Here is a 14,544-nt window from a genome sequence, read left to right on the forward strand (position 1 = left end):
TGCTTATATGTAGTGACTCAGCATCTGCTTTGTGGAGTTTAAAGCGAGGTACTTCCACAAATCGACAAGATATATTGTATGAAATATTGAAAATGCATTCAAGAATAATAAGACAAGGTATAGTAGTTAAATTTATTTGGGTTCCAGCACATATGGGCATTATGGGTAATGAGAAAGTTGATCTTATAGCCAAGCAAGCAGTTAAAAAAGAAAATATAGATATCATGATCAAGTTAGTGATGACAAGGCTGAGAATTGGACATAGTAACCTGAATGGGACACTTCACATTATCGGGAAACATGTAAATGGATTATGTGACTGTTGTCAGACATCAGAAACAGTGGAACATGTGATTACCAACTGCAACAAATACAGAGAGGAACGGAAAGAAATGCTGGAGGAGATGAGGAGAGAAGGACTCACAGGATCAAGCTTAAAGGACATACTGGCGTGTACTCACAGGATCAAGCTTAAAGGACATACTGGCGTGTGGTGAAACTGGGAAAGGCAGAAAGTGTTTGATATGCTTTCTAAAAAGAACTGGACTGATATGGAAGATATGAGACACTGGATAATATAGGAGTCAAATAACTCCAGAAGATGGCGGTAATGCAACGCTAAGGATGCAAGCTGCCGTTAAACCCCAGAGAAGGAGAAGAAGAAGAAGAAGAAGAAGACGGAAATTGAACAGAAGAAGAAGAAGTGATGGTTTGGTGTTTGGCCTTGTGAGCTGAACTCACATTTCGTGTCATTTCATTTCTCAGGTATAAGTTATTCTCTGAGCAGCTCTGCTAATGATGAGCTGCTCTATAGCCACAGCTAGTTTCTGGGCTCTTTGTAATGTAACGTTTTCTGAACACATTAATCTGGGCACGTGTTTTGTATGTTTACATTTAGCTGCTAAGTTAGCATCTTAGCATTGCTCCCAGCTAACGCTAACACCTTATTTTGTCGTTCAGACATTTTCTGCATTAGCAAATGACAGCAGAAGAACAATGACCCGCCACGGAAAGAACTGCACGGCCGGAGCTGTCTACACATACCACGAGAAGAAGAAAGATACAGGTGAGAAGCATGTCGAGCTACAAAACTGTCTTCCAACTCAGTCCCATTAAAGTAGTGGCTGCACTTAATCGCTAAAATAGAAAATAATAATACAAAATAACAAACAGCAACAGCAATGTAAAATAGCTAAAAGTTAAAGTACATGAAAATAAATATGCTAAGGAGTACATAGTTAAAAGCATTTACACCTAATTAAAACAAAAAAGGCTTGTAAACAGCTGTAATGCTGGCAGAGTGTCCAAGTTTAAGGTCTTTTGCAGATTACTAGGGGTGCACAATATTGGATTTTTTGCTGATATCCAATATGGCCATACGTAACAACGTATTTGGCCGATAACTGATATCAACATATCCACTTTTCTCCATACCTAATTTTAGTGATCATCAAGTCTGTTCTGCAGTCGAATTAACATCGTATTATGTAGGGCTGCCCCCTTATAGTCGACCAAACGTTAGTCGACCAGAAAGGTCATCAGTCGGCAAGATTCATTGACTACAACATGATGTATCATCTGAAACATGGAAGTAACTACATGCCCATTAGCCACTAAGCACAATCATTACTGCTTTGCTGACAGTGCAATTAACAGGTGTCTCGCATAGTGTGTGATGTGCACTTCTAGATATCGGCCTATATTAATTAATGTTCATTAGTATGGTTTTGTATTTGTCTTTGATTTGTAATGTAGCACAGTGTTCTCAGACCTTGAACTCAAATCATTGTGTTGCTCCGCCCCAAATATATGCATGCAGGCAAACTGTGGAAATTCTTAGTTGGGGGTAGCCCTAATATTATGCATGCATCCCCTTAATGTGTTGGCCCACCAGCAGATGGAGATATGAAATACAGTACTTTTCAATGTATGTAATAATCATTCATTGTGCAAAATAGGAAAAAGCATGCTGGCCGATTCTGGTAATTTAAAACCATTATCGAATGATACCGATGATGTACCAATATTATCGTTAGGGCTGGGCAATATGGACAAAAATTCATATCTCAGTTTTTTGGACTGAATAGGGATACATGATATTATCTCTGTATTTTCTACGAAATGGGCTACACGTTCAGTTGCAAGTTGATCCACGGCTAATGTCTTCTGTTATTTTTGCTGCTTGCATTTTTCCTTCAGACAGCAGGGCAGGTGTAAGAAGCTTACCTGTTGGAGGTGAACTGCAACTCTAAGTCTAACATCTCACTGTGACTGTTTCTGATTTTACTCTTCCTCCGGCGATATTATTAGACTTGCCTTTATTGAATAAAAGTCGCTAACAAAGTTGTGGTAATTCAGTAATAAACACGTTTCATTTTCTCTAGATTTTTCACAATAAAAGTCACCTGTTATTTTGTAATGTAAAAACTTTTACTGCGAAACACCAAAAAAGCTGAACACACAGAGACTTTTAAAAACAGCTCTCTTTCTGGTCTCCTGCAGTCAGAGGTTAGGTCAGTGTCGCAACCCACAGGCTTGTTTTGGGGGTCGTCAGGGGTTGCGTGCGGCAGACAAGACATCACCGCTACCCTCTTAAAGGGTGGGCGGTCTGCCTTTTGGACCTGCACTGAAGAAGATCCATCTCTGGTGCAGCTCGGCCCACAGTATTGTACGTGTGCTACTGCACACATTTAATTAATCTCACAGACTGATTTAGCGTAGCACGTGCAACATATAGGCCAATATCGCACTGTAGACTAATTGACAGACAGATTAAACGGTGTAGCAGCCCTGTGTCTCCCGTAGTGTTGCTGGAGAACTAATGAGTGAATGACTGGGACAGAGCTGAGTGGAGAATGTGAGAGAGGAAAGATGCACATTGGTATGCATCAGAGTCCTGCACCGGGTCGGGTACCCATGGGTACAGGCACGGGTGAAAACAAATAACAAGTGGGCGGGCCGTGGTTAAGAACAAAAATATATTTATATATTTTTTTAAATAAAACAAATGAAAAATATGAACAGTACTGGTGTGGTATTGTGACACCTAAAAAATATCAAAAGAGGCCAGCACCCACAAATGTCCTTTTTAAAGATCATTTAATCTAGGCAGCAGAGCACAAAACAACGGACGCGTTTCAGCCGTAAGCCTTCATCAGCATTGTGACCACAGGCGGCAATGACACATATATATACACAACAGGTGTGTCAAATTACATCCAATCAATCAGCTGAGGTTACAAGTCGTAGAAACAGCTAAACGTTCAGTCTCAATGTCCGAGTCCCAGGTAAATAAATAATGTCATGAAAAGACCTCTAAACATATCAATATTAGAATGTATGTACCAAATGACAGGCGGAAATAACACATAAATACATGTATCAGGTGTGACAAATAATCAGCTAAGATTACTAATCCCATAAATAGTCTACCGCTCAGTTTCAGCATCAAAGTCAAACATCTAGGTACATCAACAATATAGAAAAACATATCAATTTTAGAATGAATATACGTACCAAACAACGTCGGACAATTCAATCAACAGCAAATCGGAAGAAAATACATGTAATAGAAATGTTAACATCCACAAGAAATATACACAATATTCAAAAGAACAGGTCCTATCGATCATCCATATCTACCCATCTTAGAGCCAAAACAGCCACAAAAAGCAGCTGAAAAGAAAACAATTACCTGCAGATCATAAAAAACATCCCAAAAGTAGCTCTTCATTAGGACCCTTAGTCTGTTCCGTCTGCAGAGTATGGCTCCAGAAGGCCTCTCTCTGCAAAAGAGACCTATCCCTGTCCCCACCTCTTTTTAGAGGCCTAATCTCCTCTATTTCTTGGAATCTAAGAGAGCATACATCATGGCCAACAGCATTAAAATGTCTGGCTACTGAAGATTTTACATCTCTTGTCCTAATGCTGCTTATGTGCTCCGATATACAGGTTTTCAGTTCTCTTTTAGTCTTGCCAACATAACACAATCCACACAGGCATTTCAAAAGATAAACCACATGTTTAGTTTTGCACGTAATCCTACTTTTAATACAAAACTCTTTACCTGAATGTGGATGTGAAAAGCAATCACCCTTGATCATTGCATTACATTGGATACAGCTTAAACAGGGAAAATTGCCACATGGTACATTGGACACAAAATGCTGAGGGCACGTGTAACAGTCAGCTCTAACGAGCAAATCTCTTAAATTTCTAGCCCTTTTCTGGGCAACAACAGGAAGGTCATTAAAAACATGGCCAACTTGAGGGTTGCTGGACAAAATACGCCAGTGTTCCTTAACACATTCTTTAATGGCATCAGAAACAGGTGAAATTATAGTAGAAACAGGTGAAAATGTAGTAGAGCAAACTAGCTTCAAGCTACTAGAGGAAGAGAGGTCAGAGGTCAAAAGGCTCTTTCTATCTAATGCTCTAACCCTCTGTAAACAGTCATATAAAACAACATTGTGACACCTAAACCACTACACTGCATGCCAAATTGTTATGCAAGTGATCTTTTCTTGAAAATCTGGAAGGCTGCTGTTCAAAAAAAAGATGTTTTAGCATGATGTATGTGAGGCCTTGTTCTTTAACATAACCCTTTTTGTTTGAATCTACAAAGCTTTCCAATATCCTTTATCACAGACCATATGTATAAAAGTGTGCCACATTATTATGCAAATCCTATTCAACTTTGACCATGGGCAAGAAAAGTGACCTGACCAAAGAGGAAAAGAGTCAAATTGTCAAGAGTCTGAGCAAGGGGGAGTCTACAAATGATATAGCCAAGAAATTGCAGCATGACCACAGAACCATAAAAAGATATGTCCAAAATAGTCAGGATGGGAGAAAACCAGAGTATATAAAGCTTGTTGAACATTATCAAGCCGAGAACTGTCAAGAATCAAACGAGAGGTTGCTACCCTTAAGGCCCTGACACACCAAGCCGACGGTCGGTCATCGACCAAAGTCAGGCCGTCGGTGAGCGTCTGTTGCCCTAGTTTTTTGCGGTGTGTCCCGCACCGTCGGCACTTTGGCGTTGGCGGATTTTCGGCCGATTGAGCATGTTGAGTTGGCGGCGGAGCTTGTCGGTGAGAGAGGTCACTCTGATTGGCTGTTCAGGTTTTATTCCCTCGCCCCTATAGCGAGTGAATCTGCCTGTAGTGAAACCGGGGCTAATCGGTGCTTCCTCCTCAGGCTCCACTTCACTCAGCTGCCGGACAGATCCTCTGCTTCTTCCCACTTTAACCTGAATAACAAAACGGAGCTAGCTGATGATCATCATGACAATGCACTGTCACATGCCTCACGTTATTCCCAAGACTGGTTGGCATCTCAGGGCTTTAGAGATGATCGCCTCATGAACTGGCCTGCCAGCTCACCTGATCTTAAAGAACAACTTTGGTATTTTTCAACCTGGGCTCTATTTCCCCATGTGTATGTGTGCGTATGATTCATGGGTACCACTCGTTCTAAAATCTAAAATTGGTTCAGTATTGAGCCGCGAAACGAGCTATAACGGTAATGGGGGCAAATGCGTCCCGTATAAAAGTGCTTTTTTTTTCGCCACTGACCGGTTCAGATCGCCAGTGTTATCTCTGTAAATAGCATATTGTAGCGGCCCTGGGGCAGTGGTGAGTGTGAATGAGTGGAGTCAGCTGTCAGTCAGTGTTGGAACAGAGAGGGGGAGGGCGACCCCGCTTGGTACTGTAAATGAGTATGTGTGTGTGAAGTGTGTGTTTTTCGCCACTGACCGGTTCAGATCGCCAGTGCTATCTCTGTAAATAGCATACTAACTTAGCCTTTCCCTTACCTCTGGGCTGTGTGATGTCACAAGCTTTGCTCCACTGTGTCTGTAACGTTAGCTCTCTCTACTCGTGGGACAGCCGTTCTCTTGAGGAAGAGGTGTTTCGGGATTGGATGTCTTCTCTTCTTCGGCTGGCAGTAGTCATCTTGGGAGAAGTGAGCACTGCAGACCCGATGGTCTGCAAGGCGCAGTGTCTGGACAGGAGTGTTAGCATCCATTTGTAGCACAACTAGCCACAACTTCAGCATCTCGCCGTCCGACAAAGTCAAGGCAAGGCAAGTTTATTTGTATAGCACAATTCAACACAAGGTAATTCAAAGTGCTTTACAGAGACATTAAAAGCAACAACACACAATTTAAAACAATAAAAACAGTCGATTAAAAAGGGAAATAGAAATTGAAAATGATAGTGATAATAATAAAATACAGTAACATAAAATAAAAACAGGCTCAATACATTGAACAGTCAGGATAAGAAAAGAAGTAGAATAATAAAAGGCATAAATCAGCAGTGTGTAGTTAAAAAGTATGGGCAGTAGAATACAGCAGGTAAGTATTTAATCTAAGAGTACGCTTCAGTAAACAATAGTGTTTTTAGCCCTGATTTAAAGGAGCTGACAGTTTGAGCAGACCTCAGATCTACAGGAAGTTTGTTCCACAGGTGAGGAGCATAATAACTGAATGCTGCCTCACCTTGCTTGGTTCTTGTTCTTGGAACACACAACAAACCTGTTCCAGATGACCTAAGGGGTCTGGATGCTTCGTAGGGAACCAGTAGATCAAGCATGTATTTTGGTCCGAGACCATTTAGGGCTTTGTAGACCAGCAGTAAGATTTTAAAATCTATTCTTTGACTCACAGGAAGCCAGTGTAGCGATTTAATGACCGGTGTAATATGGTCCAGTTTCCTGGTGTTTGTAAGGACTCTGGCGGCAGCGTTCTGAATCAGCTGCAGCTGTCTGATTGATTTTTTGTTAAGGCCTGTAAATAAGCCATTGCAATAATCCAACCTACTAAAAATGAATGCATGAATAAGTTTTTCCATGTCTTGTTTAGACAGAAACCCCTTAATTCTAGCTATATTTTTCAGGTGGTAATAGGCAGATTTAGTAATAAACTTTAAATGGCTGTTGAAGTTCAGGTCTGAGTCAATAATAACACCAAGATTTCTGGCTTGATTTGTAGCTGTCAATGACATAGAGCCAAGGTGGGCGCTGATCTTTGCCCTTTCATTTCTAGGGCCAAAAATTAATACCTCTGTCTTTTCTGGATTTAGCTGGAGAAAATTCTGGCACATCCAGTCATTGATTTGATGAATACAGTTACTCAATGAGAGTAAGGGACTGTAGTCGTGTGATGACACTGAGATATAGAGTTGTGTGTCGTCGGCATACGTATGATAGGAGATGTTGTGATGTTCCATAATCTGGGCTAGGGGTAGCATATAGATGTTGAATAGAAGTGGTCCGAGAATGGACCCTTGAGGAACCCCACATGTGATCGTAGTTTGCTCAGATTCATGGTTACCAATTGACACAAAAAAGTCCCTATCTTGTAAGTAAGATTTGAACCATTGTAGCACAGTGCTGGTGAGTCCCACCCATTTTTCCAATCTGCTAAGTAGTATATTATGATCAACAGGCAGCCTGTGAAAGCTGTATGGGGTGTTGCGCGACATCTTGTTCTTGCGTTCGGGAAAAAGGCCCGTTTATTTGAGCACTCCAAAAACTCCGGTAACACTCCAGGGGGTAGCACGTAAAAGACTCGGTCCTCTGACTCTTCTAGCGTAACACACACTTCACACACACGTACTCATTTACAGTACCAAGTGGGGACGCCCTCCCCCTCTCTGCTCCAACACTGACTGACAGCTGACTCCACTCATTCACAGTCACCACTGCCCCAGGGCTGCTACAATATGCTATCTACAGAGATAACACTGGCAATCTGAACCGGTCAGTGGCAAAAAAAAAAAAGCACTTTTATACGGGACACATTTGCCCCCATTACCGTTTTAGCTCGTTTCGCGGCTCAATACTGAACCAATTTTAGAACGAGTGGTACCCATGAATCATATGCACACATACACATGGGGAAATAGAGCCCAGGTTGAAAAATACCGAAGTTGTCCTTTAACCCAATTGAGAACTTGTGGTCAATAATAAAGTAGATGATTTACAGTGATGGCAAGCAATACAGCTCAGAAGACCAGCTTTGGAAAACCATACAAGGTACAGCACACAGTGTCAGCAGAGAAGTCTTCCGAAACCTAACTAAATCAGCTGACCAGCGACTTCTAGTCTGAGTGGGCGGAAGTTCGCTGCAGAGATCAGCCTCTCATTGGGCGGAACGAGCCACCCGCTGAAGTCCCGCCCTACCACCTCCGGTTGTGTAGCAGTTTTCAACCGTTTTCAACATGTCCTTTACTAACTTTTGCGGTGTTTGATCTTGCAGGGATGTAGCCATTTTTCTGCCATGGTTCGCGTCCTGTAGGCGATATTTTTGTGGGCGTGTTACACCAAAACCTGTTTCCCCCCGGCAATATTTTTGCAAGCGCACCGTTGCTATGGCACCGCCCAGAACGATTGTGATTGGTTGAAAGAAGTACAAGCAGCCGGGGCGTTTTTTTCTCCAATCTCAAAGTGAGAGTCGGCCCAGCCAGACCTTTCTTTTCTTGAGAAAGGTCTGGTGAGCGAGACTAAGCGACTTCTGACCCTCTTTGAAAGGAAAGGAGGTTATATTGGACATTAGAGAAACACATTATAGACATTAAAAGTTTTATTTTGTATACAGTTGTAAAGAAAATTTTTGTTTTTGTTGAAGTTTGAATACAGTTGTAGCAAATATTATTATTCTCAATCAATAAAACGTTTAAAAAAGGTGCCTAGTTTTTATTTTTATATGTTATATAAAAGTTATATGCTCTTATCACCAACTTTATAATAATAATAATAATTTGGCACACTCATTTCTGCAGATTCTGCATTTATTTAAAAAATACAGCCTACAGTACTTTAAAAAGCATAATATTAACCACACATTTGAAGAAATATATTCACTATCTGACTTTTTTTTTTTAACTTATAGTTTATTTATTTTCACAATAATATGATACATAAACAGAACAAACAGCAGGTGCCAGTCATTATATTGTACAGTGTAATAGGCCATACCTTCATGGTTTGTAGGAAAGGGTACATTGGTAATATTATTCATACAGTGGATTGACACAGAAATAACAAAGTCACCAATGGTGACTTAAAAAAAAATGCATAAGAAATAGGGGAGTTCGATCATCTCATTCCTCCTATCTACACATAAGGAAAATACTTATACAGATATTTACTATCTGACTTCTTAACAAATTTGAAAATGACTGTTAACATAATTTTTAAAATATTCACAAAAAATGCAATATATAATAATTTGGCTTTTATCTTGAAAGTTAGTTACACAAGTCCAACCTTTGACCCCGTCGTTACATTCATCACCAATGCAGGGCTTAAAGTACTCCGGCGTGGCGCCGGATTTCCGGCTTCACGGACATTTCTAGTATTTTTTTTTTTTTTTTTGTGGCAACAACGTGGCATAAGTTAGCATTTAACGAATCATCTGATGATTTTCAGCTGGCCAATAAGAGCTGAGTGGGGAGGGTCTAAAAAACACACACACACACGGACAGGGTTTCAGCACACTACTTTCAAGTACATGTTGTTTAGGTGTCCGTTACAGCCTGATATCCAAATGAGTGTGCGTGAACGTGCAACAGAAATGGACAATTGAACTACGTTTGAATGATTAGCTTGTGTTAGCGTGACCGCCAGCTATTGGACACTGAGAGAAAAGAGCATGCCGTGCAATGTTTCCCCTATAGATATCTATAAAAATGTTTCCCCTATATGCAACTAGCAGTGGTGCACCGCTGAAATATGACCGCTGCTGCTGATTTTTTTTTTCCGTCTTAGCGCTTTAACCATTATTATTTGGCGCTACCGACACTTCATATCCAGGTCAATTCACACACTTGTGAGTAAAGTAACACACATAAGAGGAGAGGAGAGGGCTCCGTCTTACCTCTTCATAAATTTAAGTCTTATTATTTTGAGCGACGGACGCTTCATATAATAACATAACAATATACTATTTATCGTGTTATGCCATCGTGTCATTTCTGTCTCTACGTGGTTATGCGTTAACAATTCTCCTTTGCTCTCTATCGCGCACGGCGGAGTTCCGCCACACACAGGTGAGCAAGCTAGAGCCCGGCGCAGTTTGTTACCTGACATAGTTATTGTTATGGACAGTGTGTAAATAACCATCAACAGACTGCTGTTATGCACAGACAAACACCCCGCTCGCACAGCAGCGCAGCACGGCACTGTTGGAGCGGAGCCAGTTTTGCGCTCATGCGTTGTCACGTAAATAACAACTAGGGATGTCCCAATCCGATATTCGGATCGGTATCGCCCGCCGATACTAGCAAAAAACGGGCATCGGATCGGACTGCATGGAAAAATGCCGATCCAAGAACTCCGATCCAGTTTTTCACGGAATCCGCTCCAGGTTTTCCGGCCAGCCCAGCGCTCCGCGAGTCAAGCAGTCCATTCCAGTGATCCGCGCCAGCTCTTACTATCAATCCACCAGGCCAGCATGCAGACAGCAGACACACACACGGAGGATAGGAAGAGTAGCAGTCAACTTAGTTAACTGACTATTTGTTTTCTGCTATGGTTTTTTGAGTGATATTTTTATTTGGTTTACACTCTTACTGTTTAAGTAAAGAGCACTGATGGCATTGTTTTGGGCACAATTAGTGAAACTGGAGCCATGGATGGACTACAAAAACACTACTAAAATAACTGAAAAGGAAAAGCTGCATTGTTTGTTAAATGCCAACAATGTCTTGTGGTGTTAATCTTTTTTTTATTTATTAGGGGAGCAAAGCACAACTGTGTGGAGTCTTGCTGCTATTTTAATTCCATTGTTAGACATTTTAAAGATTTCTTGTGTTGATTTATTTTCTATTTATTAAGGGGCCAAAGCAGCCAAAGCAAACCAGCTATATTTTTTATTTAATGTTAATGTTCAAATTTAAAGTTTGTTTATTTAACCCTGTTAACAATAAACAGGTCAGTTTCTCATACCAACTGTTGTGGATCATTCTAACTAACCTGATTAAGTAGTTGTTCTTGTTAGAGTAATATTGCTTGATCAAACCTTTTCTAACATGACTGACAACAAAATAAGTGAATATGTATAATACGCGCTTGGATCGGATCGGATCGGTATCGGTATCGGCCAAAACTCAAGGCTGTAATATCGGTATCGGATCGGAAGTGAAAAAGCTGGATCGGGACATCCCTAATAACAACTTCCAGCACTTAAATAGGTCATAGCACAAAACAGCAGCATGCCAAGTGACTTTTTACTTTTATTATGTTCAATAAAATTGTATTTTCCTAAATCTTGAGACACCTCATATGTAAGCTAGACAGACATTTCACCTGCTCATTACTGTGCACAAATGTACTCTATCCTACTTACTCCTAAAGAGCCCTTCTGGTGCCAGTAGATACATAGAAACATCCCAGCAGGCTGTGCTTTGCAAGCATACAAAAAAGTTTCACGCATGTGAAATTTTTTTTTCATGCGTGTGCTTCACCTCTGCTGCTACAACTCCATCCTAGGGGAAACACTGCCGTGTGCGTTTTGTGCAACAGGTGGATGCACCCCCCACACACACACTGTTCGTAGTGTACAGCAAAACGGATGACATTAAGGCAAAAGAAGCCAGTGGAGAATACGAGCTTGTGGATAACACATCGTCAAGGGCTAAGTCGGACGTTTGGGAGAAGTTTGGTGTCATAAGAGAGGATGAGAACAATATATTCAATGGCTTTGCTGCACGCAAAAAGTGCCTAAAAGTTCTTGCTTTTGATAGTCGCAAGATAGGCACATTGTCACTGAGGAAACATGTTGACTCCTGCAGGAGCACGGAGTTGCGACAATTGACAGATGCTTTGCCAGAAACACAACTTTTTGACCACCAAAACGAGAGGACAAGGAGGCCATAACACAGTCTGTGTGCCGGGACATTAGATCATTCGAGACTGTGTGGCGATGGATTTAGTGAACTGGTGCAGGGCTTAATCGACATTGGGGCACGAGCAGGTTGTGTGGACGTTAAGCAGCTCCTGCCAGATCCCACAACTGTCTCCCGCAGGCGCACAAAATATGCGGAGGATGTCAGACAAAACATAATTCAGGAGCTAAGGATGCAGCTGACAGACAGCAATGGCGCAGTGACGCTGGTTACCTTTGTGTGATGTTGCACCATGTCAACAACAAGTGGGAGCTGACAGAGCGAGTGCTTTGCACATCTGACTGGGACAGCAAGTTGAGTTAAACGGCAGATAACATCAGACCAGCAGTCATACAAGCACTTCGTGAATACAATCTCGATGAGTTCTTCTCCAAACTAGTGTATGTGACTGACAGAGGTGCAAACATTGTTGTGGCCCTCTTCACTGTTTCGAGGCTAAATTGTGCAGCACACATCTTGAACACATTGTTGCATACCATACTTGAATAACCTGCTGAAGGTCAGTGTTTCCCATACATTGACGAGACTATGGTGGCCCGCCATAGTCTAATTTGCCCCGCCGTAGTCTCCAAAAATCGGCCAGATATAAAATGCCTCCGGTAAATGAACGTCACTCTGTAGCGCACCGGCTGGAGCACCTACTGAGAATTCTTTGGCTCAGAAATGACATGTCATCATGTAAGTAAGATAAATAACATAAGGCTATTTAGTTTTTTCCCCGTTAAAGGTTTTTTTGGGGGGAGTTTTTTCTTATCCACTGCGAGGGTCCAAAGGACAGAGGGATGTTGTATGCTGTAAAGCCCTGTGAGGCAAATTGTGATTTGTGATATTGGGCTTTATAAATAAAATTGATTTGATTGAGTTTGTTTAATAGAAGGACAAGGTATAGACCTGTTCAAATAATATAACTGTAGTTTCTAAAGAGCTAAGACGAAAGAAAAAAATCAGCAGTGGCGGTCATATTTCTGCTAGTTGCATATAGGGGAAACACTGGCCCTCCAGAGGCAGATCAGTACGTTAGTCATTTTTCTTTTGATTACTGAAATGTTTAACCACTAATCCTTAGCCGTATTTTAAGTGTAACCCTTCACCATAACATACCACTAGTGTTATCAATAAAAATAGAACATTTTTCACACATAAAAAGCACAAAGATGTTGAAATCTAGGCATATTCTGCCATCATAACTTGGCTCTCCCGGCGGAGCATGCCCCCAGATCCCGCTACAGGGTTCAGACTCCCCCATAGTCTCCAAAAATCCTGTGGGAAACACTGACGCCGGATTTCCACTGGATGCGTGTCCGTTGCGGAACGGCAGCGCTGGTTATCTGCTGCATGCTCCGCCGTCCGTCAGTACCCACCGGTTGCGTTTGCTGTGCGGAGCGGTGCAGCTCCGCCGGAAGACATGCCATGATTAATATCTCCTTGTCCATAGTGTCAACGGGGTGAAATGACGTCTGAAAACCTCTGACCTGTTGACTTCAGGCCTGCCTCTGCCCATTATGTAGTTTTCAAGGTGTAGTGCAGGGAAATATAATCCGCCGTGAACACTGTATTTTCTTTTGAAAATTAACCGGATGTTTTATTTTGACTATTTTGACCGTGCCGGAGCGGAGACGCAACCAACACGCATCTGGTGGAAATAGGCCATGAAGATGATATTTTTTGCGAAGAGGGTTCTACTCTCATTGACTCTGCTAAGTTGTTTGTGACTTACTTAAAGCAATCCAAGGCTAGAGAATCATCTGAAAAAAAAAAAAAACCCAAAAAAACACTGAAAGCATCTGTGGAGACAAGGTAGAACTGGCTTCAGACTATACTGGACTCCATTAGCAGCCAGTACAGGGACATTTGTGCTCTTCTGGAGGAACGAGGAGAAGAACACCGCTCGAGTTGCATGAGGCCAGAGACTTTGATTGACATTGTTGCATTTTTGGCACGATTCAAGGAGGCAACCAAAGCCCTAGAGGCATCCAAAACCCCGACCATTCACCTGACAGCTGTGTGCTTAGACAGCCCCGGAGGTCACCTGCAGTTGTCCTCCACCGACGAATTGAGATTGTCATCACTGAAAGAAAAATGCCTCAAAGTTCTGAATGACAAATTTGAGCTGCATCTCCTGCACAAACTCGCAATGTTCCTGCATCTCAAACTTTAAAGCCCGAAGCTGCTTGCAGACCAGGGTGAAGTGATGAGCAGTCACAGTGAAGGACGACGTGCAGGCTACACGAATAAATACTTGATAGAATGAACAATAGAATATAATAAATACACAATAAATAGGCAATAACATGTTATATACACAACAAATGATATAATACAATAAATGGAATAATTAATAATATAGGCTATACATCAGCCTGTGACATTGTCGATATCAAAAATAGGCCATTGAAGTGCGAAATGCGTCATTTCAGCAACTACACCGCGTTCCAAATTATTATGCAAATTGTATTTAAGTGTCATAAAGATTAAATTTTTTGTTTTTCAATTAAACTCATGGATGGTATTGTGTCTCAGGGCTCTTTGGATCACTGAAATCAATCTCAGACACCTGTGATAATTCGTTGGCCAGGTGAGCCCAATTAAAGGAAAAACTACTGAAGAAGGATGTTCCACATTATTAAGCAGA

At 41.5% G+C, this 14,544-nt stretch overlaps 1 protein-coding gene across 3 annotated transcripts in view; it reads left to right on the forward strand.

The window, feature by feature from the left end:
- The first annotated feature begins 614 nt into the window (after positions 1-614).
- Positions 615-14,544, forward strand: part of nosip (nitric oxide synthase interacting protein) — a 34,985-nt gene continuing 21,055 nt past the window's right edge. For 2 of the 3 annotated variants that reach the window (XM_050039885.1, XM_050039887.1), the window contains exons 1-2: positions 615-765; positions 961-1,066. In XM_050039885.1, the coding sequence (XP_049895842.1) occupies positions 997-1,066 (70 nt within the window). In that variant the 5' untranslated portion in view covers positions 615-765; positions 961-996. The remainder of the gene's footprint in view (positions 766-960; positions 1,067-14,544) is intronic. The other variant, XM_050039886.1, reaches the window with a different exon arrangement.

This window comes from Epinephelus moara, unplaced genomic scaffold (assembly GCF_006386435.1).
Source record: "Epinephelus moara isolate mb unplaced genomic scaffold, YSFRI_EMoa_1.0 scaffold381, whole genome shotgun sequence".
In the NCBI taxonomy this organism is placed as follows: Eukaryota; Metazoa; Chordata; class Actinopteri; order Perciformes; family Serranidae; genus Epinephelus; species Epinephelus moara.